The sequence below is a fragment of the Tyto alba genome, unplaced genomic scaffold (genome assembly GCF_018691265.1).
Source record: "Tyto alba isolate M040663 unplaced genomic scaffold, T.alba_DEE_v4.0 Super-Scaffold_20000042, whole genome shotgun sequence".
Lineage (NCBI taxonomy): Eukaryota > Metazoa > Chordata > Aves > Strigiformes > Tytonidae > Tyto > Tyto alba.
The window spans coordinates 1,257,522-1,284,477 of NW_024881293.1; the positions used below are offsets into that span (position 1 = coordinate 1,257,522).

The window sequence follows — 26,956 nt, forward strand, 5'->3', positions numbered from 1 at the left end:
CATTCTAAAGCAAACAACCTCAAACTTCCAGCACAGAACTTGCTTTTCATCCCCTTTTAGACTCTGTTTCTGCCCTGAACCTCAGCAAGACTGAGGTTCCTCTGTCAGTTTGTCCAGCCCAGCCCAACGGTGCCGTTTCTGAAACTGTCTCTGTGTCTTTCTCCCCTCCTCTCCTCCTTGGGGCAGCCACTCTGGGTGGAGGTATTTGCCTGGCGGTCAAACTTGTAATATGTAGGATAAGTTGGGATAGTTTTGAAGGACACTGGAATTCTGTTCTCAGGGCTAATGGCAGTGGTGTTGACCCAGTTATCATTCTGGATGGGAAAAAGAAGGTGCTTTAAAGTAAATATAGGAGAAGTTGGTTACCTCTGGTTGAGGGAGGAGGCCACTCCCTTTTAATTTATGTCTCATGGCTAAATTGATATCAAGAAGAATATTGCAGTTGGGGGACAGCAAGGGCTTTGTGCCTCTGTCACGCTTGAAAAAAGCACTTGGGCATTTCCAAAAATCCTGCCCTGCAGATTTCCAAAAATCCCACCCTGCAGCCTCGGTCTTTGGTAGCCAGTCGCTGAGTTAGGACTGGAGCTGGACTGCGCACAAATGTGTGTCTGTGTGTAACTCAACTTCCTAGAAGCTCCTTTAGGACATCATCTCCATTCACCTCAAAGATGCATCCTGGCTCGTTCCTGAAATCCACTTATTCAATTTGTGCTTTAACATACAGTTTTCCTGTCGCTTAGGAGCTGTTCCGCAAGGTACGAAGCATCTTGAACAAGCTGACACCCCAGATGTTCAATCAGCTCATGAAGCAAGTGACAGACCTGACGGTAGATACAGAGGAGAGGCTGAAAGGAGTCATCGACCTGGTCTTCGAGAAGGCTATCGATGAGCCGAGCTTCTCGGTGGCATATGCCAACATGTGCAGATGTCTTGTAACGGTAAGAGCTGCCAAAGCCAAACGGGAAATTCCTCTGCACGGGTGAGTGTTCTGCACGTTATCCCCGTGGACTAATTGGCAGTAATAGAAACGTGGCAAGAGCAGAGTTAAATGTTAGCTTCTGAACATAAATGAAAATAATTTACGCGACAGATTTCTTCTTCTAAGTTGGCTGGCTGTGCCTGCAGGCAGAGGGCTGTGCTTGGAATGATGTGTTGTTTGGAGCTGAGGACACTTTGCTCTGCCTGGTCACAAGATGGCAATGAGTCACGTTTGGAAAGTTCAGTTTCTCTCTTGTTTCAAAGGGAGCCCAAGGTGCAGAGCCAAGCTGCGGCCAGTTAGTTTTCAAATGGTGAATTTGGGACCAAATAACCCCCTTTGCCCCTGATCCTTCATGACATGCAACGAAGGAGCGCGGCTCCAGAGTCTACAGCACGTAACGAGAGTAGTTTTAAGCAGTGTGTCTTTTTAAAGGATCCTGTGAATGGAAATGTAATCTGTCTCTGGGCGGAGGTGGTGTGAGCCAAGTTTTGAGTGTGACTTTACATATGAAATGTAAAACTCTGCTGGAAATCATGACGTGATACTTAACTGTCATAGCCTTGCAGACTTGCATTGCTGAATGCGAAGTGCATAATAAAATGTAATGGATGGCTTATAGGAAACCTCGCTCATATGTAGAGTTTAGCCATACTTCTGCTGATGTTTTTCTTCCTTCTACAGCTGAAAGTGCCCATGGCAGACAAACCTGGGAGCACAGTAAATTTCCGCAAGTTGCTGTTAAATCGCTGCCAGAAGGAATTTGAAAAGGACAAGGCTGATGACGACGTCTTTGAAAAGAAGCAGAAAGAACTTGAAGCTGCTACCACTGTAAGAATTTTCCCCCATAAATTCTCAGAGCTCCCTCTGAAAATGATCTTTTTGAAGATGGCAGTCGATTTGGGGGGAATTTTGGAGTTGAGAGTGTCATTCTGTCACTGTGGCTGAGTGTAATAAAAAATACTTGCCTTGACTAGCAGGTTTATACTAGCATCTTTTTGGGTTTTAGGAGAAAAGAGTAAATAGGGACGACAGCAATTACAAATGTGAAACTGGATCTTTTGAAGAGTTCTGTGCTCTATGAACATGTTTTTTTAGAGCTGTTTTTCTGTTTTACAGCCAGAGGAGAAGACACGGCTCCATGACGAGCTGGAAGAGGCCAAGGACAAAGCCCGACGGAGATCCATTGGGAATATAAAATTCATTGGCGAGCTTTTCAAACTGAAAATGCTGACGGAGGCTATCATGCATGACTGCGTGGTAAAGCTGCTGAAAAACCACGACGAGGAGTCCCTTGAGTGCCTTTGCCGCCTGCTGACTACGATTGGCAAGGACCTGGACTTTGAGAAAGCAAAGGTAGGGCAGGGCCCGGAGCGAGAGACGAGGCTTTCAAGGCAGGGATGGAAAAAAGGGGTGTGAGGTGTTTTTATTTGAGAATTTATTTTTCCTTCAGGAATGAGGCATGAGGAAATCATCTGGTCTTCTGTGGATGTTTCATCACAAGCTGGCCTCGCTCCTTCCTCTCTGCCCCTTTCTAATAGAGTCTGTATCATTTTCAATGGTGTTCTCCAGTTGCTACTTGTTTCCAAATATTTCATCCAAGCACACAGTCTAAAAGTGCTCAACATATCCTGTGGGTTTCTTGTTCCAAACAGAACTTGCCTCTTGTCTGTAGTTTCCAGAACATTGAGATTTACAGTTATTTCTTTGCCATCGAAGGGCTTATGTTTCCTACAAAAGCTACCACTGAATGTATTGTTTGGGTTCAATCTAAACCAACCCCCATTAAGTGGCCTAAACCCCTACCTGAACCTTGGTGGATGTATTTATTTTGTGTCATCACCATCTCCAGCTATGCTGGAATGAAGCAGCTGGTTTGCAACTGCGGCGCTCCAGCAGCCTCCTCTCGATTTTCCAACAAATCTATATGTAGCACGGAGCATTACGCACTCGATGAGCTCCTCTTGGCGCAGACCATCTGCTTCTCCTTCCCAAAAGCCAGGCTTGGGATGAAAAAGCATTCGAGGGTTTTGCCAGAAATCAGTCGGACTCAGCTCTGGAAACAAACTGAACTAATTATTTTCAGCTGCTCGGGAAAGGGAGTTCCCTTACACTGCACTGGATTGCAGGGATCACAGCGGATCAGTCCTGATCCTTACAGGGAAACAAGTTTCCCGGTCTGTTTTGTGAAGCACTGACCAAAACAGTGTAGTTTAACACTAATCCCCCAGACTAAATACCCTGCGCTGTTAACGCAACCGCCTGCGCGTTATTGATGCAGGTTTGGAAGTGCCAGAAGCAGGGATTAAATTCGTCCACGTGCTTCGGGAAGAAAATGGGGTCTGACTTCTGAGCAGTAGCTGAGGTCATGCTGGATGAGTCCTGGATTCTGTTTCGGTCTTCGCAAGCATGGAAACACTGTAAAAGCCAACATTTTGATGCCCTGGCTGGGTCTGCAGCCTCGGGCCGTGGCACTGTGTGGCACGGGGCGTGTGTGCGGCAGGGAGACGCTTGCAGATGTCGTGTTACCCGTGGCGAGAAGCTGCCCGTGTCCTGTCTTCGTGATTTGTTATTTCTATCAAGATTGAGTGATAATCCCTTATTTATTTTCTGTTAACGGGGTAGACGTTTTATTACGTGTTTTTATTGAAGCTGAAGTGTTAGGGATAGTTACAATTAAAGCTTCTGGACAAAGTCCATTTTAAATATTTTCCCCATCATTCCTAACTTTGGAAACATTTGCTCTCAGAGCTGAAAGTTTCCAAGGCAAGGCAAGACCAAATTTTAATAGGGTTTTTCTTGTTTCTTTAAGGGTTTAGCTAGTTTTTAGTGAAGGGAGTGGAAAACATTTTATAAAACTGCCCTGAAACTTTTTGTTTAAAAAAACCAGAGCCCCCCATTTTGGGCAAAAAGGCTTTTTGGAGCCTGACGGGTCCAATTTAGACCTAATGGGTGTTTCTCTAGTGATACCACTTCATGTCATAATGCAAACTGATTTGGATTCAGTGACATCACACCTTTTTGGATGGAAAGGAGCTTGGGGGATTTTGTACTACAGCTAAGCCCAGTAAACAGCATCTTGCTGAGAAAAGTGGTGCTTCTGCCCCCACTTCTCTTGCCTGACCCCGGCTGAGACAGTCTGGGGAGGTAAAGCATCGAAATGGTGTGTGCAGGGTTAGTTTTATGCCCATGCAGTTTCCTGAGCCCGTTTTCCTTGGGCTGAGGTGAGCACACATGCTGATATGAAAAGGAGTTGCTCAGAGGTACAGCAGGACTCCCCTTTTCAGTGGCAGCGAGCCGGTAGATCAGCTTATCTGTACCATGAAAAAAAACGACATAGTTTGATCTTTTTTTTTAATGGATAATGAGTTTATTGTGTACCTGCAGAGGGTGTAGATTGTTTGAGTAATTAAAAATGCAGCAGAATACTGTGTTAAACGAGGTAGGTGCCGGCAGACGTGTGCCTCGTTTCCCGCACATGCTGCGCTGTGCACACTCGAGTCCGGCCTGGGGGGAGCGTACAAGGCCCAGCACTCGCTTCTCCAGAGAGCACCTCTGAGTCTCCAGATATTTCTGGCACAGAACTGCCGTGCTGCAGAACCCACTGACTCCCCACCTGAGGGAGTATTTTCATTTTCTTCCAAGACGCATTGATCGTGATGTTTCTCTTGTGTAGCCTCGCATGGACCAGTATTTTAATCAGATGGAGAAGATTGTGAAAGAGAGGAAAACATCTTCAAGGATTCGGTTCATGCTTCAGGATGTAATAGACCTCAGGCTGGTAGGTACCAACTCAAGTAAATAAAAGATCATGTTCCCTTTCGTATCGGGGCTGGAAGAGCTCTCATGCAAGAGCAGGGATTTACAGTATTTACAGCAGAAGTGGGATGCCGGGGGAAATCTACGCCCCTCATCCCAAAAGTCTGGCTGTTGAAAGGCAAGAAATCTCTGTTTTACTTTACTGAAGGCCAGGGTTGGTAGACAGGCAAACTGCTTGTGTCGGGTGCTTTGGTTCTGCTAGACACGTGCCCACGCTGGCTTCTCCTGCCGCTAGCCCAGCCCCATTGCAGCAGACACTCCTGAGCCCTTTTCACGGGGGAGGTTTTGGGGGGTTTTTCCCCCCAGCATCCCCTGTGCTTGTCTGCGTCAGCCACACTGCTTTGCTCTCTTCATTTCCATGTACTCTGGGTGTAACTGTGTCCTGCCAGCACTTCCTTGTGCTGATGGGGCCGAGCTGCTCCGAGATGCGTACCCCACAAGTGAGGGGGGCTGATTAGGGTGAAAACTGTGGGGGCTCTTTTTCATGGCAGTATGGATCTCCTGGAAAGACAGTCCTATATTAGCCTGTATTGTTAGCACAACCAGGTATCTGCTAGTTGTTTCCTGGCCATATTGTGCAGACAAAAGCAAATGGAGTCTGCACTCCATCAGAATGGGACAATGATGGGTCCACACTAAGCTCCAAAAATTAATAACCTGGTGCAGACAAGTGCACAGCCAGTGCAGACAGGGACCTGCCCATGCTGTAACCAAGCAGTGGTTTTGAACATAGACAAGGTGTTAAAGCTGGACTCTTGCACAGTGAAGGGTGTCTCTACACCGTGACTTGCACCAGCTTTCCCCAGCACCTGTAATTTCACCCGTGTGGGTGCCGATAGCGGCACGGCCTCAGCCACGAGGCAGCACTTGACTGAAGTCGGAGCGGGTTTCGTTCATACCTCAAATAGCTGTTTTGAAGCTGGTTTGGGGTTTTGTGGTGGCTGAAGTCACCGTTTTGACTGCAGGGTACACAAAGATAATTACCCCGAAAGTAATGAGGTTGTAGCAAGATCAAGAAGCAGTCAGGTTGTTCTGGGGATAGATGGATCTGTGCAGTGTGTGGTTGAATAGACACATGAAGCAGTGGAAATGTTTTGTGGAGAGACAGCTCCACCTCTCTCTGCAGGATTCCTATCTCAGCCACCACAGTCCCTGGAGTGGCAAAGCACCATCTCCAGATAAAACACAATCACTTCTTGCTTCTTTATTTTCAGGGTTTCATTTTTTCCCTCAAAGTTTGAGGAAGGGCTCCAGTGAGCAGTGTCGGTAATCAATGGATAGAGCGTGACAGCATCCTCTAGTCCCTCCCTTTCCTCTGAACCTAGAAAGACTGGAAAGCTGGGAACGTGCAGGATGCCAGAGGTTAAAATGTCTTGGATTCAGTCATGCCTCTCCAAAATCAGGTCTTTACTGCAGCCTCCATTCTACAGCAAAACTTAGAGTATATAGCTTTGACCTGTGGTGCTGGGGTAACCACGTCCACCACGTGACCCAGCACCACAAAATCTTCCCCGGTCCCTTGGGGAGCAGCCCCTCTAACACGTTACAAGGGTGGCAGGATTAGGCCTCGTTCACAGTGTTGAAAATACTCCATTTATGGTGCTCTCCTGGAAATGCCTCTGAGCACATGTTTGTTTCTTTCCTAGTGCAACTGGGTGTCACGGAGAGCGGACCAGGGCCCGAAGACCATCGAGCAGATTCACAAAGAAGCCAAGATTGAAGAGCAAGAAGAACAAAGGAAAGTCCAGCAACTCATGACCAAAGAGAAGAGAAGACCGGGTAAAGTAAAAGCCAAGTTGGCTGCTCATTTCACTCATTTTGCATTCAGTGGCCTTAGAGAGAATCCCAGATAAAAGAAAAAAAAAGTGTGTTTTTTTTCTTAAGTGTAATGAGCAAAGGGAATTTGGGCCTGATTATGGCTGGGGCTGGAGAAAGAACAGACTTGCCGTGGATTGACTGGTTGGATTTTTCTGGGGGCAAATCCCTCGGGTAAAAATAAACAATCGCAGGCCAATAGTGCTTAAGTTTTGCATTCATGCAAACCATATTTGATTTTGTGACAGGCTGCCAGAAATCTGTTATAACAAGTTACTACGTAGGAGTCAGATTTGCCATCCATTCTTGCATACAGCAGAATCTGATTTCAAGAGAATAGCATCTAATTTCAAGAGTAACCATGTTGTCTTTAGCTGTTAAAGTTGTGAGGTGTTAACTGAGCATGAGAAAGTGTCTTGGCATTACCTTAAATTGCTACCAGCCCTTAAGGCTGGCACTACCTGAAGATAAATTTGGAGTGACTGGGAAAATGGAGGCTGGGACAGAGTGGGGCAAGGAGAAAGTAATCTTTGGGATTCTTTAATACTAAGGAGAAAGTGCCGTGAAAACAGGGCATAAGGAAAATACCCATAGACTTTGTTTTAATTATCCTAAAACTGACATCAGGAGAACGTAAGGAGCTTTGGGACTGCCTGAATGCTGCTGTGTCTAGACTAGCCTAGCACTGCTGAAATCTGCCGCAAATGCAGGTTTGGGTTAGCAAAGGCACATCATCAGCTCCTTTTGTGAGCTTGTGGACGCGCAGTGTGCGCAGCTGTATCCAGGTTGCAAAACACACGCTGAGGAATCTAACCAGGAAGAATCGCTATCAAAAACAGCCATTGAAAATAGTGAGATCTTTTCTGTCAAGGCTTTTTTATAATAATAAAGCCAGGCAAGCCAGTTATGTCATCTTAGTCTGAAGAAACACTCTGGAAGATGTGATTTCTGCACAGAGTTGTGCTGAGGCTTAGCAGAAACGTGCCATCTTCTTTTCCTTCTCCTGCTGAGTTTGGAGAGGGGCCGCCTGCGCTCTCCCGGGGTGCCGCTGGCGCGGGGGGTGAGCTAAGGGCGGCTGTGTTTGTCGTCTGGCAGGTGTGCAGCGGGTCGACGAAGGCGGGTGGAACACTGTGCAGGGGGCAAAGAACAGCAGAGTGCTGGACCCCACCAAGTTCCTTAAAATCACCAAGGTAGGTGCCAGCATAAGGCTCGTTCAGAGCAACAAAAATGCCGAGGTCTTGCCTTACTAGGTCTGTCTAGGAAAGACCCGTTGTGGTGTTTACGGGTCAAAACTTGTTTTGGGGGACATTTTAAATCCCCAGAGTTAATGCTGTGCATAAAGCACAAAGGAAGACTCGGTTGTCTTCCGAACGTTCCTATTTTGTTTGTTCTGAGGGAAAAGAGTGTGCATACGCTATTTCTCGGGTTCACAGTGTCCCTTTAATGACCCAGAAGTTCTTCTAGTTGGAAAATCTGCATCCTTCGTGATGAAAAGAGAACGTGAGTGGGGTGTCGTGTGTGATGGTGATGCAGCCCATCCCATGGCTGCTACAGAAGGGGTCTCAAACACCTGTCTGGTAGCAATCCTTTGCTGCCTCCAGATCTCAAGACCCTAAGCTGACACCGCTTCTTAGTAGAACGAGGATGCCACGTTCAGTTTGAAAACAAAACGCTCCTGACGTGTCACAGATGGCAGCACTCCAGGCTTGAAAGGTTCAAGTAGTACAAGACGACCAGTGTCCACTTTTATGGCGTTGCTGGACTTGTGTGGTGCAGTTGCATCCCTCAGTGTGTAAACTTTCACACCCATCCTCCAGATGAGCATCTTCCTGTTCTTTTACCATTAAAGTGGTGAGATGGGGACATTTATTTCAGGCTGCAGGTTAGGCAAGCTTGGAGATGTCTCCGTTTTTAATGAGCTTCAGAACAGCTTTGGGATTTCTCGCCAAGAACTCTCTCTTTCACATAAATCGGGGCGATTCCTAGATATTCCCTTGTCCCAATTAATGTCACTCTCGTTGAATTTTACTCTCGGTGCTTGGATGCTCAGAGAGCTGTTAAGCAGAACGTGGACAGGCTGTAGCTCTTCTGCAGATGAAACTCAGTTTGCTCCTTGTGAAAGTCATAAAACAGACTCCAAAACTTAATTAGGAGGAGGGATTCAGCCTCCTTTTGTCTGGGCTTACAGCTCATCTGGGAAAAGTCCTTCTACTCCGTTTACTACAAATATAGTCCGAAAAGAGCCAGCTGCACAGGAGCTGCATTGTGGGAACGAGAGAAGAGCTTACACAGAGAGATCGGCGGGGTCACAACCTCCTTGTCAATAAATTCAGCTACTGAGCATTGTGAAGTCAATGTTCTCTTCTCGTCAGACACCACATTTTCCCTCCGAGTTCTGCAACCTGTTGTCATTCTTGGCCCTCAGAATTCTGTTTGTTGCAGGGCAGGTTCCCCCCAGAGCCATGACTGGTAGGTGGAGTGGACAGCAGAACCGTTTTACCCATCACAGACAACATCTTTGAAGGAACTGATACACTGTGCCTTTTCCTCCTTCCTGAGCTTCGGAGCTCCCAAAGAAAAGAACCTCCTGGTCACTGTGAATGGCTTTCACTGACACTTTGGAAGAGGCTGCTTGTGGTGCCCCTTGTTATTTGTGTCCTCTGCCTTTGGCTAGGGTTTGGTCTTCCAAAAATGTGTTAAAGTGCATTTTGGTATTCACGAGACAGGGATTGTTGTCAAAAAAAATACCCCGTTTATAATTGAGATGTACGATTTGCCTTTGTAATGGTATGTCCTGGTGTGTTTTACAGCCCACGATAGATGAGAAGATTCAGCTTGTGCCTAAAGCCCAGCTGGGCAGCTGGGGAAAGGGCAGCAGTGGTGGAGCAAAGGCAAGCGAGATGGGTAAGTGAGGATGGGTCCTCCCCCTCCGCTTTGCTACCAGCCGTCCTTGCAGGGGTGGAGCTGGGGGGAAAATGTTCCTCTCTGCGTGCCTGCCTGACAAGCAGGGTTGAAGTGGGGCAGGACCAGCCCTTTCCCTTCCGTTCTCTCCCCATCACTTTGAAACCAGCTGTTGCTTAAATGATTTTTTTTTTTAAGCAGCTACTGACCTCGTTGTCGCTCTTCTCTGTGTTGTCTTTACAATCTCCCAGACTCCTTACGACCAAGTGCCACGAGTTTGAACAGATTTTCTGCACTGCAGCCTCCAGTCTCATCTGTATCTGCCTCATCCGCATCTTCAGAATTAGACTCTCGCAGGGCCTTAACTAGGTAAGCTTCAGCCCGACGATGACTTTCCCCGGTGCTGTCTGTATGCCTGTGCTTCTCACTTGCTGCCCTAGTTACCATCACACAGAAATAAGAGAATTTCATTGAGTTCCCAGGAATGGCTGGGTCTTTTTTCCCCCACTGTGTACTTCGAGTTAACTTAAAACACACGTGTATTTTACAATATCATAGGAGAGACAGGTGGTATTAATTTTTAAAGCCATTACAATGAACTTTTTTCCTTTCCACTTTTCAGTCACCCTTTGTCTAAGGATACATTTGCCAGTAGTTTATAACAGGTGAAAAACTCTTCAGGTAAAATGCTGTAATAAGTATGTATGCAGGTTGGATTCAGTCAGATCAGTAGGTTGGTTTATCCAGAAGAACATGCCTAAAACCTTGCAGAAATTCAGGAGGGCTCTTAAAAATCTCTGGCTGTGTTCGACCTTCCCGTTGGGTGTGACCGAGCCTGCCCGTGGTTGCGCGTCACGCCACGGGTGCGTGAGGCTGTGCAGTGCTCTTCCACACCCCGAGTTCATCAGCTTGTAGTGGGAAACATATATTAATCCGTGATAATTTATGAACTCTAGACACGGATTATAAACGTGCAGTTCATTTAAAATGTTACTGGTTCTTCCTCCCAGTACGCACAAACTGCTGGACTGTTTTCATGGGTTTGTCCTTCTGATGCTTTCCCTCCTATTTCACCTAAAACTCTGGCTTACAGGGAAATTATTCCATTTTGGTGTTGGTTTGCCTGTCTTACTCATTAACGTAGTAATTAATAGGACAGATCCTTGTCACCTGTTGCTGGTAGCCTTCACTATTTTTCAATAAACGGGTGAAAAATACACTGCTCCTAGCACTTCACAGTAAACCAGTGCCTTTACATTATAAAATCCATCATTTTACATATAAAAGGGGTGCTGTAAGGACTTGGTTGCTTTTCCATGTGTTCTCTAGGAAGCGTTGGCTCTGCCTGTCCTCTCTCTGGATATCTGTGTTTGTGAATTTCTGAGACTTGGGTTAATTTTGATTATATTCAATGTAGCTACAACCGTAAAAAAATTGAGACAACAATCCTGCTGGGTTTGGTTTGCATTTTTTTTTTTTTTTTCCCTGCAGTTACTATAAAGCTGTCCGGTATCTTTTCTAACATTACCAGCACTGCGAGCCGGGGTCACTCCTACCATAACCTTGGTGGTTTTGTTCCGCAGTCGCGGGAGCACGGGCAGGGAGAAGAATGACAAACCTCTCCCACCTTCGCTCTCCCGTCCCAACACCTTCCTGCGGGGCAGCAGCAGCAAAGAGCTGCTGCTCGACAATCAGGCACAGGAGGAGCAGCGGAGGGAGATGCTGGAGACGGTGAAGCAGTTAACGGGCGGCATGGAGATGGACAGAAACAGCACGGAGGCGGAGAGGAGCAAAGCCAAGGAATCTGGTAAGCGGCTCTTCCGCGCGCGGGGAATCTCGCTGAATGTGTGAAAAGACACAAGGGGAAAATCTCAGAAGAAGTGACAGGTTTCTGTGCAGCGGTGTGGATATTTGGCCCGCAGTGACTCATCGTCAAGCTGCGAGAGCTGTGATCTGCCTCCCAAAGGTCTGTAACACAACTGATTCAGGCAGGCCTCGGTGCCAGCTCCCCCTTTAAGATTCATCAGAGTCAAAAGGCTGCAGCCAGCAGCGAGGCGCCGCTCCGCGGCGGTGTCCTCCCCGCTCAGCCCCTGCCGCTCTTGCTGCCGCTTCGTGGGCTCAGAGCCCCCAAAAGCTGTGTCGCTTCTGGAGAACTACCTCTTCAGGGCCCAGTCAGGCCACACCGACCCTTCCCAAACGTCTCCCAGGGCCGGAGCAGCGATTTGGGTCTGGGACAGACCCCACGCAGCAGCTTTTCAGCGCGGCGTAGTTGCCAGCCCTGCTTGTGGTGGATCTGAGCGCGGTGTGGCGTTAGCGCCCGCTGGGGTGGCCTGGCGCCTCGTCAGTGCTGCAGCTCCGGCTTCCTGCTCCTGCCAGCTCGAGCTGGTTCACGGCTGAGAGAATATTGAGGGCGCTCGGGGCGACGTTCCCTGTGGGCAGAACCTTGGCGATGAGAAGAGTGTTTTGCTCTGTCCCTGGGAAACAGCTAGAAACTGGTACAGTGGGGAACGCACCTCGGCTGTCACGACACAGCACACGCCCGTCTTGAAGCTTCGGGACTTCGTAAAGGACGTTATGGGGACCCAGGTTTCGGGGATGTGATCAGGAGATTGCTTTGGGTTGCCGCCCGTTGCCGTCAGCGTGTTTTAAATTTGCAGCGTGCTGCAACAGCTCAAAGTTTAATCTTTTAATGTTGATAGAGAGCTTTGAAGGTGTTGCAACCTGTGTCGCTGCCAGCGGTGTTTCTGCGAGAAGGCTGATTTACAGAAATATTGGGAGTTGATAGAAGGGGAAATGTAGCCAAGAAAGAAGTGACCCGTGCCAAACCACGGGACGGGGAACACACCCTGCTCTGGTGACTTCTGTTTTCAGAATGTCGTGTCTGAAGATGATTCTGATTTTCCTTTTCCAAATGTGGGGTTTTTTCTTATATTTCTGCCAGCCAAGCCAGAAGCTCCCCCAGCTCCAGCACAAGAAAAGCCTTCACTATCAGAGGAGGAAATAGAGAGAAAATGCAAATCTATCATTGATGAGTTCTTGCATATTAATGATTTTAAGGTAAGCGAAATTAAAACCTCACTTACTCGAATCCCACAGACCTTTCTGCCATGTTTTCTCTCCAGGAACAGTGTCTTTGTGAGCACCCAGCTCGCAGAGAGGTGAGAGAAACCGTGGGGGCTGTCAAAATTTGGGCAGCAGCAGTTCCATGAGCGTTTTTAGGACAGTTGTCTCCCAGACTTGTTTTCTGCCCTGGTAGTAATAGGAAAAATAGCCCAGCTTGTGTGTTTTAACTAACAAGATGTATGTGTATCTGTCATGAATCACTGAGCAGCTCCATAATAACAGCAATTTTGGAAGCAGAAAAGCTAGTGGGAAAATAAACTGAGGTTTTCATTCAGTTATCAAAGCATGTGCTGTTCTGATCTGGAGGCAGATAAAGCAACACTAAATATTGAACAAACCACTCCAGAGTATTTTTAATAAACACTGAAAATTACTGAGCAGCTGTCAGCACTTCCTAGTTAAAGGTTGAAATTTTGTTTCTCTTCTAAATGGATTTTTAGCTTGTCCAGGGAGTTTGCAGGATGTGTTACGTTTGATGCAAAGCTGATTGGGTTGATCTTTTGCTGAAATAAATGTTAAAAACCTGCCAAGTTTGAAACGGCAGCACTAGGGAGCTCCTGGTTTGGCACCCTAAAAGCAGAGTTGCTGCTTGCGCTTCCAGTTAAAATCGGAAAGAGGAATATTCTTGTGATGGATTGTTTTCGATCCACATCTAGTTATCAGGAGAAATTATTAAATCCCGGTTTGGAGGAAAAAATAATAATTAAAAAAAAAAAAAAAAAGTTTCAGCAGGGCTGCTTAACAAAGGAGTCTCCGGTCCTTTTTCTTTTTGCAATAGACTTCAAAGTCTGACCCCTGGATGTCTGGGGCTGAGGGGCTGCTTCAGTTCCTCTGCTTGCAAATACAGTGACACCTTTTTATGGCCGGATGGAAATAGAGTTGAATTGTATTAGACCTGTGGTTTAAAAAGTACATGGGGCTGAGGCAGCTCATTTGCATTAGGGGCTGCTTGCTAACTGTAAATTCTCAGTGCTCTTCAAATGCAGCGTGCGGCAGAGTTGCTGACGAATTCAGCTGAAACTCACATTCACAAGGCCCTGTGTGAGCGTGGTAATGTAGTCTGGAGCAGAGGAATAGCCGTTTCTCGTGAGTTTAGTCTGCAGGATTCATCCCGAGTGTAAACGGCAACTGCTGAGCTGTACGCCGATGTCCAGGGACGGCGGGGTGGGCCAGCGGCACGTCCCCCTCTGTGCTGGAGACCCCGGGACCCGTGGGGCGCGGCTGGCGGAACAGCCCTGACCCCGCCTGCCGTCTGGGGCCTCCCGGCTTGAGACCTGCAGGAAAAAAAAGCTCCTTGGGGCCTGCAGAAACGCATCTGGGGCTGCCAGTTCTTGATAACGGGGGGGGGGGGGGGGGGGGGGGGGGGGCGTAACCTGAGACAAAGAGCAAATGTCTGTAGTCAGGAACCCTGCTGAGATCCCTCAGGCAGGACCTAGAAGGTCACTGGAAGATCTTTGCTGATGACAGTGGAGATTTTTTGAAGTGTGACGTTGAGCACTTCACTGAAAGTCTCTGTTTAAGAGTGTTTTATTTGCTTAGGTTACAAAATGTACATGCCAGAAAGTAGAAGCTTTATAAAAAGGAAATTTTCCTCCAAATGCTACCCACCTGTTTTCTGCTGCTTTATGTGGTGTGGGTTTGTAACACAGGCATCTCTGTGCCAGATCAGATAGGCAATGAATCTTACCTGATGTCCTCTTTTTGACTTGGCTTGATATTTGATGAAATAACGGGCATTTTGGTGACATCCAGAAGACGATTCCTGTCCTTTCCCTGAGCAGCCGGGTCGCACCCTGGAGCCTGATGGTGTATTTTAAAAACGGTTGCCTGCGTGCTATGAATTCTCATCTCTTTTTAAAATATTATTGTTATTCAGTTGCCATCTCAGTGCTGATTCGTGATGAGGTTCTACAGCCTAGTTTAGCACCTTTGCCTGGCAGCTTCACTAAATACTCATTTCCAAAAAAAAACCCCAAGGTTAGTAGTCTCTTGATCTGTCATCAAAAAAATCCCCATCCTGTGTACCAGGCACTAAGCAGCACACGCTGAACTATCTTAGAGTAGAAAATGTTCTTGTGCCCCATTTCTTGGTGTTCTCAGTTCAGATAAACGATCCCGTGTGTCGTTGGGACAGGAGGCAATGCAGTGCGTGGAGGAGCTGAGCGCCCAGAATCTGCTGCCTGTTTTCGTGCGAGTGGGAGTGGAGTCGACGCTCGAGAGGAGTCAGATCACCCGGGATCACATGGGCCAGTTATTACATCAGCTGGTGCAGTCGGGAAAGCTGAGCAAGCAGGATTTCTTCAAGGGGTTTGTATTCTGCGCGTAGAAATGGGTGCAGGGGGGTGATTTCCCACCTTGCTCTGGTATCCTGCCTTTTCCATGCCCCCGTTCTGAAGGAGTAGTTTCACCTGGGCGTATTGATAAGTAATATAATTATCGTAATGCTTAAAAATATATTACAATAAATGTATTTCACATGCTTTAATGAATGTAAATATTTTCATCTTCATATAAGTATTTATTCGTAAGCAAATACGCAGGTGTCTATTTAAATGTGTGTGTTTAGATTTCTGGTCTGTGGTGCATTTGTCAATGTTCGCCTTTCGGCAAATCGCCGAATACGCTTAAAAGAGGAGGAAGGAGTCAAGACTCTTCACATGACATAAACGCCTGGAAGCCGTGTAGCCTGAAGTCCTGTGCACCCACAGGGCCGCAGCCACCCTCCCACTGGTGAAACAGGCTTCACCCACGAGGCACCATTTCTCAGGGCAACTCGGCTTTAAGGAGCAGACAGGTCCTCGGGGGGCTGAGGAGAAGAAAAGGCACCAGCTGCTCTATCGGACGGGTTGGACCTTCCTCAAGAGATCGGAGTTTCAGCTGCTGGTTCGTCCCCGCTCTCTGGGTTTGAGCAGGTGTCCAGCTGTAAAACCATGGCTGTCCCCAGGGAGGCCCCCGCCCCGCTCTGTCCTCGCTGGGGCTTCCAGCAGGATGATTGGAACGGGGGTAACCACGAGCGGCAGCCAGCAAACGAGCAGATGAAATAATGCTTTCAGATCCTGAGCTCCTGGGTGGTTAGCCCAGGCTTGCTGCTTTTGTGCGAATCTCTTCTCGCCGCGGTGCCGCCGACCGCTCTGACGGCGCTGTCCCTGCGCCCGTGTCCGGCGGCGAATTTCATCGTGGCGCAATGCCAGGGCTCACAGGAAAAGTCGAGGCAGCCCGAGTTCAAAACTGTGTGGAGCAGCAGTAAAAAAAAATACAGATCCACGGGGAGTACACTTGCCTGTCCACCCAGTTGCTGATGGTCGAAACGACTAGTTTGAAGTGATACGTCTCCATAACGGATTGTGATTAAAACGGTGCCTGTGTCTCCCGGAGCGTGGGCAAGTGGTTGTGATGCCACATAAGTAGGATCTTGACGCAAGTGTGGGACGCGCAGTCTGAATGTGGCATAAACACAGTGAAACAGCTCCTGGAGACGATAAAAGGGCAAGTGGTGTTCAGCGGGCACATGAGAAGACGACTGGAAACCACTGTACTTATTCACGCAAGAGAAATTACCGTGTAATTAGGGGTTATGGGATGAGTGCTGGTCACAGCACAAGTCTGGAGGGACACACAACAGGAAACCGATTTCTGGCAGAAATGCTTGAACAAACCTGGGTGGCAGAGGACATAAAGAACAAAGCGAAGGAGATAGTTTCTGGGTTTGAAGCACAGGGGAAAATACGCATTTATAGTCACTGAACTGGACCCCAGAATTTTCAGGGTGAAATGAATCGTGATGAAAACTACCAGGAGAGCCAGAAGAACGGTCAGCTCGTACCAGCTGTGGGAAATGAAGCCACCCAGGCGGCTTTGAGCGGAAAGAAGGAGTTTTGAGCATTTCTGGAAACTGTATCCAGTGTTGGGGGGCAATTTTGTAATTCATCCTGCTGTGTTTTCTGTTCTGGATGGACACCTCCCTCCGCTGTACTGAGCTTTTTGCTTGTGTTGTTAACTTGCTTACAGAGGTTTTGCTGACTGCCTTATGTTTGGACTTCTGTTATTATTAATCCCTCTTCTGCAGATGTTTGGATAACTTTAAGAAGGCTCCATTTATTAAATGATTTGTACTTATAGACAAAAGTGCTTTTTAGTTTTACAGGTTTACTAGTTAGCAAACAATTTGTTACTGGGATATAAGAATTGTTGTAAATGGAGCTTTCCTGGATGTATCTGCTGGTTTTACGGCGGGCGATGCCTTGTGCACCGCGTGTTGCCGCATGGAGAAATTCCCTCCTGGCAGGTTTGAAGCACTGGATGTGTAAGATGGCAACAGGTTTTTTTGTTACCTTTGTGATTCTCTTCGTTCCTCTCTTCGCTCCTCTTTCTGTAACGAAGGCTTTTTAAAATGCAGATTTGTTGTACAGGAAAATACTTAAATTGTCTTTAATGTTTGACATTTTTCTTCCTTCTTTTAAAGCTTTTCCGATACCTTGGAGATGGCAGACGATATGGCCATAGATATACCCCATATTTGGTTGTACCTAGCTGAGTTGGTGACCCCCATGTTAAAAGAAGGAGGAATCTCTATGAGAGAACTTATACAGTAAGCAATGCTGGTTGTTTCCGCTGTCTGCCTGGCTGTGCTATAGTGTTTTCACAGCGTGGTTCCCATCAGTAGATAAAAGACAAGTGGTGGTGGAGGTTCATCTTGTCGTACGAGCTGCTAAAAGCTTTGCTGCAAATCATTGGGCACTTGCAGCAGGAGGGAGGCTGTGGAGGGAAGGGAGCTCGCTGCTCTCGAGTCGCTGTTCGGGGGCGGAGGTTTGATCCATCAATCTACTTCAATCCTGTGTGTTTCAGCTGAGCTAAAAAATACCCCGATGTTGGACGGTCGGAGTTATTTGAGAGCACACTCTGAGAATTAGACTTTGAGAGCGAGGTGCGCGCAGGAGCCTTCATGTCTGAGAGTGTAAGAGCTGCCACCTGGGCGTTCCCTGCCTTAAACAGGCACAAACCCCTGCCCGCAGGGCTGGAAACTGCTTCCAGGACCGGGGGTTTCTAGATTTTGTACGTGTCCTTACATACTCAGGGATTAGCTAGAAGCCAATTGAATGGTTCCCTTTCTCTGTAAGTAGTGTATTAAGAAAATAATAGCCTTTTCCCCCCAAAAGGGTCCTGCTGCCCAAATGCAGCATCCCACAAAAATGAGTGGGTTTGATGTTACATAAAAATAAAGTCTTTGTAATTAGCTCTGTTGTGGCACGTGCACTGCATCACCGAAGTCTGTTTTATCGGCAGTGCTAGCTGGGCCAAATCCTTCATCCCTGGCAGAAGTTAAAGGTGATTTCCTGCCTCAGTTTGATCATTACGCCTTGCCTTGCATTCCAAATTCAAATTATAAGGAAAAATATCTGCTTTTCTTTCATTCTAGAGAATTTAGCAAACCTTTGCTTCCTGTGGGAAGAGCCGGCGTCTTGCTTGCTGAGATCTTGCACCTTCTATGCAAACAAATGGTGAGTGTCCGGGTGTACCGCTCCTAGTCACGAGCTGGGTGCTGCGGGTACATGTTTATGCACGAAGCCTACACATTTCCCACGTGCAGATATTTTGGGATGGGCCAGCCAGTGCAGATAACCCAGGAAACCTGCCTCTTCATCCCCATTTCAAACCAAACCTTAAGAGGTTCCGGAAAGTTAACTTTTTTTTTTTTTTTTTTTTTCTCATCACTTTTCCCTTTTGCAGGTACCTTTGCACCTGGCTTCTCCCAGAAGCTAGAGTGCTGAAATACTGCAAGAGGGACATTCTCGAGGTATTTTTGGGCTGACCAGAAGCAGCAAGTGCCGGAAATCTTGCGAGAGCTGTTCTTGCAGACCGGAGAGGTTCTGCGGGTTCAGATAAGCTTCAGATGGCCTCTCAGACTTCTGGGTGCTTATCCAAACTAAACCTGCCAACTCTCAAAGTTTCACCCATCGCTAGGGGTAGTGACACCTCTTCACCCTGTAACTTCTAGAGCTCTCTTACACATTTCACAGTTGTGTGTCCAGACAGTTTGGTGGTTGCCCTATGACTCTGTCTCCATTTTTTGGTCTTTCTTGTTTTTTTTTTTTTTAACCCAGTTAAATACTGCACTTTGGATAGTGTCTATTTTCAACCCTGTAAAATCCCTCACTTGCCCTTTTTCTTTTTTTTTAAAAAAAGCATGCATTCAAATAAGGTCATATGTTCCAGCAGCATTTCAGTGCAACTAGTGACTTTTTATTTATTTATTTTAGTCTCATGCTTGTTTGGACAATCGACTCCATTTATTTTCCTCTGTTCTGTGAAAGACAAGCTGCTGTGCTCTAAGGAGTTGAAGCACAGCCTTGGGTTTCTGTTTCTGCCACAGCTTTCTAATTTGATCCTGTCCAGGCCAATACTTGCACTCGAGTATTTCAATGCAGTATCACTCAACTCATTCAGATCCTGATGAATCACAGCCGGAACTATGCACAATTAGCTCTTAATGATCTGCGTTGTAAACTCAAAATTGTAATCTGCTTTGTGAACTGAAAATCAGGCTGCTTTTACCAGTGCTTACCTTAGGCTACGCAGTGGTCTCCCTTGTGCAGGTGCTAGAAGGGAAAAGTTTAGTTTTGGCAGAGTGTTTGGGTGAGAAGAGCTGGTTGTTAACTAGTATTTTTATCCTTGTCAGAACTGTGTGTGTGCCGTCTTAGGCGGGATACGGAGGGGTCAGCGTGACATTAGGGGATGCAGAAGGTTGAACTGTATGTGCTGCAGAGACGCTTTTCTCAAGGTTTGCAATAAATTCTGGGAGCGAACCTGGGTTTAGGTACCAGAATTTGAGGCTTGATCTCTGCACAGAAAACAGTCATGTAAATAATTAATTTTCTAAAAGTAGCTAATTTGCTGGTGCCTTAATGTCAAGGCAGGGGGAGAATGAGTCACAAAGTAGGTTAATGACAGAGTCAGGAGAAGTCATTTAACTGCCAGCTTTGTGTCACGGCCGTAGGCAGCTGCCTCGTTCCGATGTGTCACTTTTCCTCGGTAATCTCTGGCTGAAGTTGTTGCAAACCCCCCCTGTGGCACATTATGCCTTGTTTATTACCCAGCACCGTGGCATTTGACCACTTGACAAGATGTGCATACCTGTGGCAGGACTGTGTCTATAATTTCTCTTGCACGAGGTTTCCAGACACTTCACTTCATTGCTGGGCATCTTGTTTGGTGGCTGAACGGTTCTTTATTTCTCCTGACACAGCTGCACCGCTCTGGCTTTTGTAAGCTCCCCCTGGTTGTCTCTTAAGTCTTTAAAATGAACAAACTGTTTGTGTTTTAGAGCCATAAGAAAGTGGGAGCCTTATGGAGGGAGTCTGGCCTCAGTTGGAAGGACTACTTACCTGAAGGGGAGGATGTACATACCTTTCTCATGGAACAAGTGAGTTCAGAGCAACATCTGCTGAAAGATTTTGGCACACCGATATTTGGCCCCACGTCCCGTTTGTTCATCCATTCCCATCCCACTCTTAGGTGTAGTTGTCACTGGACGTGGGGTGAGGTGCCTCCCTCGCCAAGGTGGGGTTAGGTTATTTCAGCACCTCCTGCCTGAAACGCCGGGAGGGTGGGCTCGTCCCCTCCGATCCCAGGCGCAAATCTCCCGTCAGCTGGCCGCCTCCCGGAGATCTTTCTCCAGCTGCGGGGAATGAGCTTTTTTTTTTTTTTTTTTTTGCAGCAAGGATAGATGATCTGCAGAAGGGCCAGAATAAATGGCAGCAGTTCCTCACTCGTCCCACCTTGTGTTGTGATCTGGGGGGGGTCTCGCGACCGCGGGGAGCCAGGCCTGATGGCGGGCGCCTTGCTGCTCTTGCTGAGGTGCTCCTAAGGAAGAAGCTGGATCTCTCTGGAGCCCCAAGCGATCCCCTGCCCTGTTTTAGCACTTAGGAAATGCTGTGCTGCAGGAAATTAAATGGATCACCAAGGCCTGGGGCTTGGTGAGGGGAACTGTAGATCCTCTGTCGCATTTTGCAATGAATTGGGGCGTTAGCTGCAATTTCTTTGAGCGAATGGCAGCTCTGGGAATTGCGTTCCAGCTCCCCATCGTTTCGGTTGAGCAACACACACTGTATTTTGTGCACACTCGCATTGTGCAGGGCTGGAGTTGCTCTGAGATGCCTGGTTGTCTTTGCTGGGTAATGGAGTTCCCACGTGTTTGTAAAATGCTCTCTAATCTTTGGAACAGGGAAAGCATATAAATCATTGTAATGATAAGTTAGCAGTTGAAAGGTGCCAGAAAGCAGAATGAAGTGTAACTTGCTGCCTCAATTTGGTATAATTCAGCGTAGGAAAGTATATTTAACTAATTCTCATCATCACTTCTGATGTTGCAGAAGTTGGACTTCACAGAGTCCGACTGTTCCAGTTCCTCAGAAGCACTTTCAGAGAAAGAACTCTCTGCGGAAGAGCTGAACAAGCAGCTAGAAAAACTCATTGTTGAGGACAAGGCGAATGATGAACAAATCTTTGACTGGGTAGAGGTACAAAGACTGTTTTCACCCTCCCTGCACACAGTTCACTAACTGCTTTTGTAAATATTTTCTTACCTAAAGGAGCCTCTCTGCAGGCTCCCCCCTGGGCACAGAACACTAAGATGATTAGGTCTAGGCAATCAATGCTTCCAAAAAATTAAAATCTAAAATATCATCAGTCAGTTATTTCATAGTAAGCTTTAGGAAGAAAGAATTTTGTCCATACTAACATAGAACTGTGTTACTGCCTTTTAAATACTGTAAACTTTTTGACACTGAACACCCTGCTTTTGGCTACTTAGTACGTTTTTAGACTCAGTACATTGCTACATGCCTTCTTCCCAAAATACGGAATAAAAGCTTCTAACTGCTTTTTGCAACATGACCTACACAGATTCCCCCTTGCCCAGCTGCATGCCCTGCCATGCTGCAAAACCACCCTGGGCAGTCATCGAGGGCTTGTGTACCTCTCCCCATGCATTGGGTCAGGCACTGTAAGGGAAAATAAAGAAAAAACCAGGAAAAGTAAAAAAGCACTGTCGACCCGCTGATCTTTTGACCTCTATCTCTGGCTGCATCCTTTAAACCAGATATTTAATCGAGTGTCTCAAATGATACCCGACCTGATTGATTTAGATCTGCGCTTACAGCTCAGTCTTGGTCAGCTTCATTTCAGTTATTTTTATGGCCAGAGCAATGTGTTAGAAATGTCATTTTTTTCTACTGCCATTAGAGAAGTCGAGAGTGGAATGAAAGCAGCGCTGAAAATCTGGGGACACCCACAGGCTCTTTGTAGTCTTGGACAAGTTACGTAGCCATTCTCTGAATTTCTTCCACAAAGCAAATCTCCGCCCAAGCAGCACGCCGTAAAATTGGTTGAAAGAGCCTAAAACTCTTAGGAAATGTATAAGGGCATTGCAAAAGCCAAGCGTCGTTGGGTTGGTGTTTTCCTCCAGACAAACGACGGCTTGTGGGCGTAGTTAAATGGTGTATTGATTGCAGTGAGAACGGTTGTTGGGTGTTGGCGTACCTGAGCTGGTTTCAGGAAGCGCGTGGGGAAGCTGGGCTGTCGCGGGGGGCTGAGCTGGGTTGCTACTGCAGCAGCTTTCGCTGAACTTGAACTTGCTGCCAGACTCGGCGGCGGGGTTGGGGTTTGGAAGCGGTTGCTCTCTCTCAGCGGTGTGGTTTTAACTGGTCCATCTACTCCTGATTCCAGGCTAATCTAGATGAAAGCCAGATGAGTTCACCTACATTCCTTAGAGCTTTAATGACAGCAGTTTGTAAAGCAGCTATTATAGGTGAGTAACTTGCCATGTAAACACCATGCAAACCAAACGTGCGAAGAATTATTTTATATTTTTCAGGGTTCTGTCACTTTCCCCGCGCGAGGCTGTGTTTGATCACACACTCAGACTTTTGCACCGTATTGAATTCTCGTGCTGGAGCGCGGGGTGTCCGTCCCCCCTGCGACGGCCGGGCGCTGCGCCGAGGCCCTGGCGCGTCCCGGTGACCTGGCCTGAGCAGATGTTTCAGACAACCCTGAGTAATGCCAGATCGCTCATTGATTTTTCTAGCGAAGGTGGGAATGTGCTAGACGTTATTAAGATAATTAGCATTTCCACTCCTGTGTCAGCAAGTATGCGTGGGCGCTCTGCCATCCATCACAGATTGCCACGTGCGAGTTGGGAGCGTGGGTTGCAGAAGAGAAGCCAGCCTGCATCTCTGTCTTGTTAAGAGTTTTATGTGCAAAGTTGCAGTTTTGGAAAGACCGTTTATGAGGCTTACTTGACTGGTCGGCAGTTGGCTGGAAATGGAGGGAAGGGTGGGTGCCCAGGTGAGATGTGTGAGCCTCAGACCCTCGCTGCGGCCAGAAACATCTGGTCAGTTCACTTGGTTTTCTTTAACTTTACTGTTGGCATCTGGCAAAGCAAAAAGCTCTGCTTGTAAAGCGCCCGGTTCCGCTCCTGGCGGCGAGAGTCACGCTTGGTGGAGAGAATGGTCTGAACTTCATCTTGTTGGAGGCGAGAGACCAGCCCGGCTCCGCTCTCCTCCCTGGGAAGGGAACCTTCCCGGTGCCACCTCGTGCCAGTGGCGAAATGACGCCGGATTCGAGTGCAAACGTTGAAGGGTTCCCTGATGTGTGTCAGGAATTACCTTTTTCTGGTTTACAGTTTGACCTTGCCTCTAATTGACGGGGTTTTCCTTTTGTTTTTGCAAATATCACTTAATTGTGTTGCGTGATCTACTTAAAAGCTGCTGAATAATTTAAACACGTTGCTGAGGGACTTGCATAAAAGTCAATCAGCATTAAAAAATGCGTATTTTTTATATATTCCTGATTTCCTGTGTCATATGCAGCTTATTATTCTGTTTCTACCTTAGTATTTTTAGAAAAAAATACATTTTTCTAAACACCTTCTATATAGCTGAAATTTTAGGAAAAAAAAAAAAAACATACCGTTTTCTAAACCCTTCTATATAGCTGAAATTTTAGCCGTAGCCGTTTTACACACTTTGGACATCCCGTTGCCTGTGGAAACACAGCGCTTTCCCTGCGAAGCAAGGCTGTAATTCTCGGCGTGTGTCAGCAGGCTGCTGAGGGCCAGGGTTGCTGCACACCCGGGCTGAATTCGGGGAACTGGAAGAACAAAGACGTCCGGGAAAATCCCTTGATCAGAAATACTTCCTGCTCTTTCGTGTCCTCTTTTCTCTCCGTGCTATTTGAATAAAAGTGAATTTCTCTTTGAATAAATAAAAGTGACAAAAGATCCACCCTGGTGCTGGGTGCCAGCGCTGACCCTGTTTTCTTCTCTCCCCCTCAGCGGACTCTTCTAGCTTCCGTGTGGACACTGCTGTTATCAAACAGAGAGTGCCGATCTTACTCAAGTACCTAGACTCAGACACAGAGAAGGAACTACAAGCACTTTATGCACTACAAGCATCAATAGTAAAACTTGATCAACCTCCTAGTAAGTGTTGCCTCTGCGCCGGGGGTTTGAACTCTGACAGTACGAGGAAAGGCGGTTTCTGCGACGGTAAAATCTAGCAATAGAATCTGGAAGAGGATGTGCTTTTCTTGACAGTGGAAACAAAATTTAACTTTTTATGTAGCAGATGAGAGAAAACAGTGTACAGTGCTTTCTGCTTGTCCAGATTCCGGGTTGTGGAGCAGCGCAGTTCCCCAGATGCTTGGCCAGAGGCCGGCTCTTCTCTTGATTGCTCCTGTAAGCAGCCATGCAGAAGGGAGGACAAACCTCTGTAGCTAAAAAGAGAGGGGGAAAAAAAAGCAGTAAAAATTAATCTGTTTAGTTTACAATACCTGGATGTGTGAGAGCACCGGGCGTTGTAATTGCATTGCTGCACCACAGATGTCTGTGGACTCAGAGGGAAGAAAACGAGTTGGACAACGGATGAGCCTTTGGAAAAGAGGCAAAGGAATTGCCAGAGAAACAGGGATTCTGGGGAAGTCGGCAGCACAAAACCAGAGAGTGCCCAAACCCGCCCAACTTTGACGGTCCTTAGCTTTAAGGCGCTAGATACTTGTTAGCCCTCCTGCTGAGCCACGAAAAATCAGGTGCTGGAGAGGAGCCAGGCTGCTGGGTTGCGTGGCCCAGCGAGAGGAGAGGGGCGGCTGTGGATTCCGCTCGCTGGCCCGTCCCGAGTTAACACCTTCCCACAGCTGCTTTCCCAGCTTCACTTTTCCGCGGAGCGTGTGTTACCCGCCGGCATCGGGGGGACCTGTTCTCCCTCTCAGCTCTGTGTAATGACCCGGGGAGCAGTAACTCAGGAACAGACCTTCCTTTCACTTGTAGCTGCACCTCTTGCATCACAGGTCACGTTAATCCCCTTATCCGTAACCGTGTCTTTGTCCACTGGCTTGAACTGCGCGGTGCTAACAGCTGTTCTCTCCCGTTACTCCATTATTGCAGATTTGTTGCGGATGTTTTTTGATTGCCTGTATGACGAGGAGGTAATATCAGAGGATGCCTTCTACAAGTGGGAAAGCAGCAAGGACCCAGCGGAGCAGAATGGGAAAGGAGTAGCGCTAAAATCTGTCACAGCATTCTTCACGTGGCTACGGGAGGCCGAAGAGGAGTCGGAGGATAATTAAAACTTAAAATACAGAGAAAAAAAAAAAAAAAAAAAAAGAAACAGTTTAAGTATTTTTTTAAAAAGTTTCACGTCTTCGCCAATCACAGTGCAGCAAGGCCAATTCTCGCGCAGACCCCCCCCTTCCCCCACACATGCACGAGTGGGAGAGGTAAAAATAGATAAACACCAAGGTGATCATGGAGGAAAAAAGGTACTTGAAAAAAAAAAAAAGTAAACTTCAAACCTGAGGGCGGGAGCACTAAACCAAAATACATGTATTATTTATAGAAAATATTTTCTGTTTTAATCTTTTTCTTTTCTTTTTAAACAAGGACTCATACAAAAACACAAAGCGAAACAAATCTGTTTAGCAAAAAAAAAAGTTGAAAACTTTTAATTTATTATTTTAAGGACTGCAAATGCCAGTGTAATTTTTAAATTTGCAGTTTCTGTAAACAAATTGTATAATAGAACAAAAGCAGAGAAATAAATTTCCCTCCCCTTCATATGCACCTCAGTTTTGTTTCAAAGCATGATAAATAGACAAAACTTTCAAGGGGGTTGGGGTAAGCTAGATGAGGAAGAGATGAATTTTTTTTTAATTGTCATCAGATTTTTCTGCCTGCCTCTCAGCTTGCTTCAGAAATTTAAAAAGAAAATAGTAATCAAAACGTACATAACCTTGGAACGGAAGGAAATGCATTTGAGAAAACCGCTGCGGACCAGAGTGCTCCGAAAATAATTCATTCAAAACAGTGCTACCCTGGGGAAAAAGTACTAGTGATACTCTCAGAACCTTTAGAGCAACTTTAAGGCTTGTAAATACATAGAACAAATATTTAAAAAAAGAAAAAAAGAAATTGACTCAATACTATTTCTTTTCACTTTCAAAATATAAAGAACAAAATAAAGACAAACATTGCAAGTTTAAAAGAAAGTAAAACGACTTCTCCTTTGACAGCTGCTGAATGTGTGCACCATCTCTGAGCGGTGCTGGCTTCCCTTTCATTGTGTAGGCCCTCGGTTCCAAGTTGTGTACATATAGTGTGTGTATGTATGTGTGTCTACCAAAAAAAGAGGGGTGAGAGCAATTGTTTTTTAAAAAAAAAGGGGGAAAAAAAAATCAAAAAAGGGGTCGCTGCTGGGGAGACCTTTTCTGCAGAGAGAACTTCCTGGGCGAGGCGCAGCGGGCTTGGGCTGCCGCCCCGCGTCGCTGCATTTGGCTCCCAGCACGCTGCTGGGGGGCGACCTCGGGGGCGGTGGGTGCCCCATCCCAGCTCGGTTCTTCCAGCCGCCCGCCCGCCCGCCGTGCCCGCCCGCCCGCCGTGCCCGCCCGCCCGCCGTGCCCGCCCGCCCGCCGTGCCCCTGGGGCGACTCGGAGCAGCGGCGGCGCCCCGGGGCGCGCGGGACCCTGGCAGCTGTGGAGGAGGAGGAGAGCCCTGCGCCCGTCGCCGCCGCCCAGCATCTGCCGGTGGCCTTCCCGAGGAGCGCAGAGAGCCCTGCGGGCGGAAAGGGGAGCGCCCAACGCGAGTCAAGCGGTGGAACAAGCGCTGCGGCGCCTCGCGCCCGGGTGCAGCCCCGGTACCGACGAACAGCGGGCGCTTTGCACCTTTCTGGGTGCCCACGGGGACCGAGGCCGCACCCCGAGGCCGCCCAGGCCTCCAACCCGAGCTGCCGCCGAGTACCTTAGAGCCTCGTGTGTGTCTCCCTCCACCAACCAAAG

At 47.3% G+C, this 26,956-nt stretch overlaps 1 protein-coding gene across 18 annotated transcripts in view; it reads left to right on the forward strand.

Annotated features, from left to right (window-relative positions):
* Window positions 1–25,881, forward strand: part of EIF4G3 (eukaryotic translation initiation factor 4 gamma 3) — a 148,708-nt gene extending 122,827 nt beyond the window's left edge. For all 18 annotated transcript variants that reach the window (XM_042794455.1, XM_042794463.1, XM_042794458.1 and 15 more), the window contains 18 exons: window positions 741–938; window positions 1,661–1,807; window positions 2,096–2,332; window positions 4,653–4,757; window positions 6,442–6,574; window positions 7,706–7,800; window positions 9,421–9,514; window positions 9,763–9,880; window positions 11,095–11,318; window positions 12,453–12,568; window positions 14,769–14,941; window positions 17,097–17,222; window positions 18,051–18,132; window positions 19,956–20,054; window positions 21,004–21,150; window positions 22,358–22,439; window positions 23,964–24,110; window positions 25,071–25,881. In XM_042794455.1, the coding sequence (XP_042650389.1) occupies window positions 741–938; window positions 1,661–1,807; window positions 2,096–2,332; window positions 4,653–4,757; window positions 6,442–6,574; window positions 7,706–7,800; window positions 9,421–9,514; window positions 9,763–9,880; window positions 11,095–11,318; window positions 12,453–12,568; window positions 14,769–14,941; window positions 17,097–17,222; window positions 18,051–18,132; window positions 19,956–20,054; window positions 21,004–21,150; window positions 22,358–22,439; window positions 23,964–24,110; window positions 25,071–25,252 (2,505 nt within the window). In that variant the 3' untranslated portion in view covers window positions 25,253–25,881. The remainder of the gene's footprint in view (window positions 1–740; window positions 939–1,660; window positions 1,808–2,095; window positions 2,333–4,652; window positions 4,758–6,441; window positions 6,575–7,705; window positions 7,801–9,420; window positions 9,515–9,762; window positions 9,881–11,094; window positions 11,319–12,452; window positions 12,569–14,768; window positions 14,942–17,096; window positions 17,223–18,050; window positions 18,133–19,955; window positions 20,055–21,003; window positions 21,151–22,357; window positions 22,440–23,963; window positions 24,111–25,070) is intronic.
* Window positions 25,882–26,956: the final 1,075 nt, after the last annotated feature.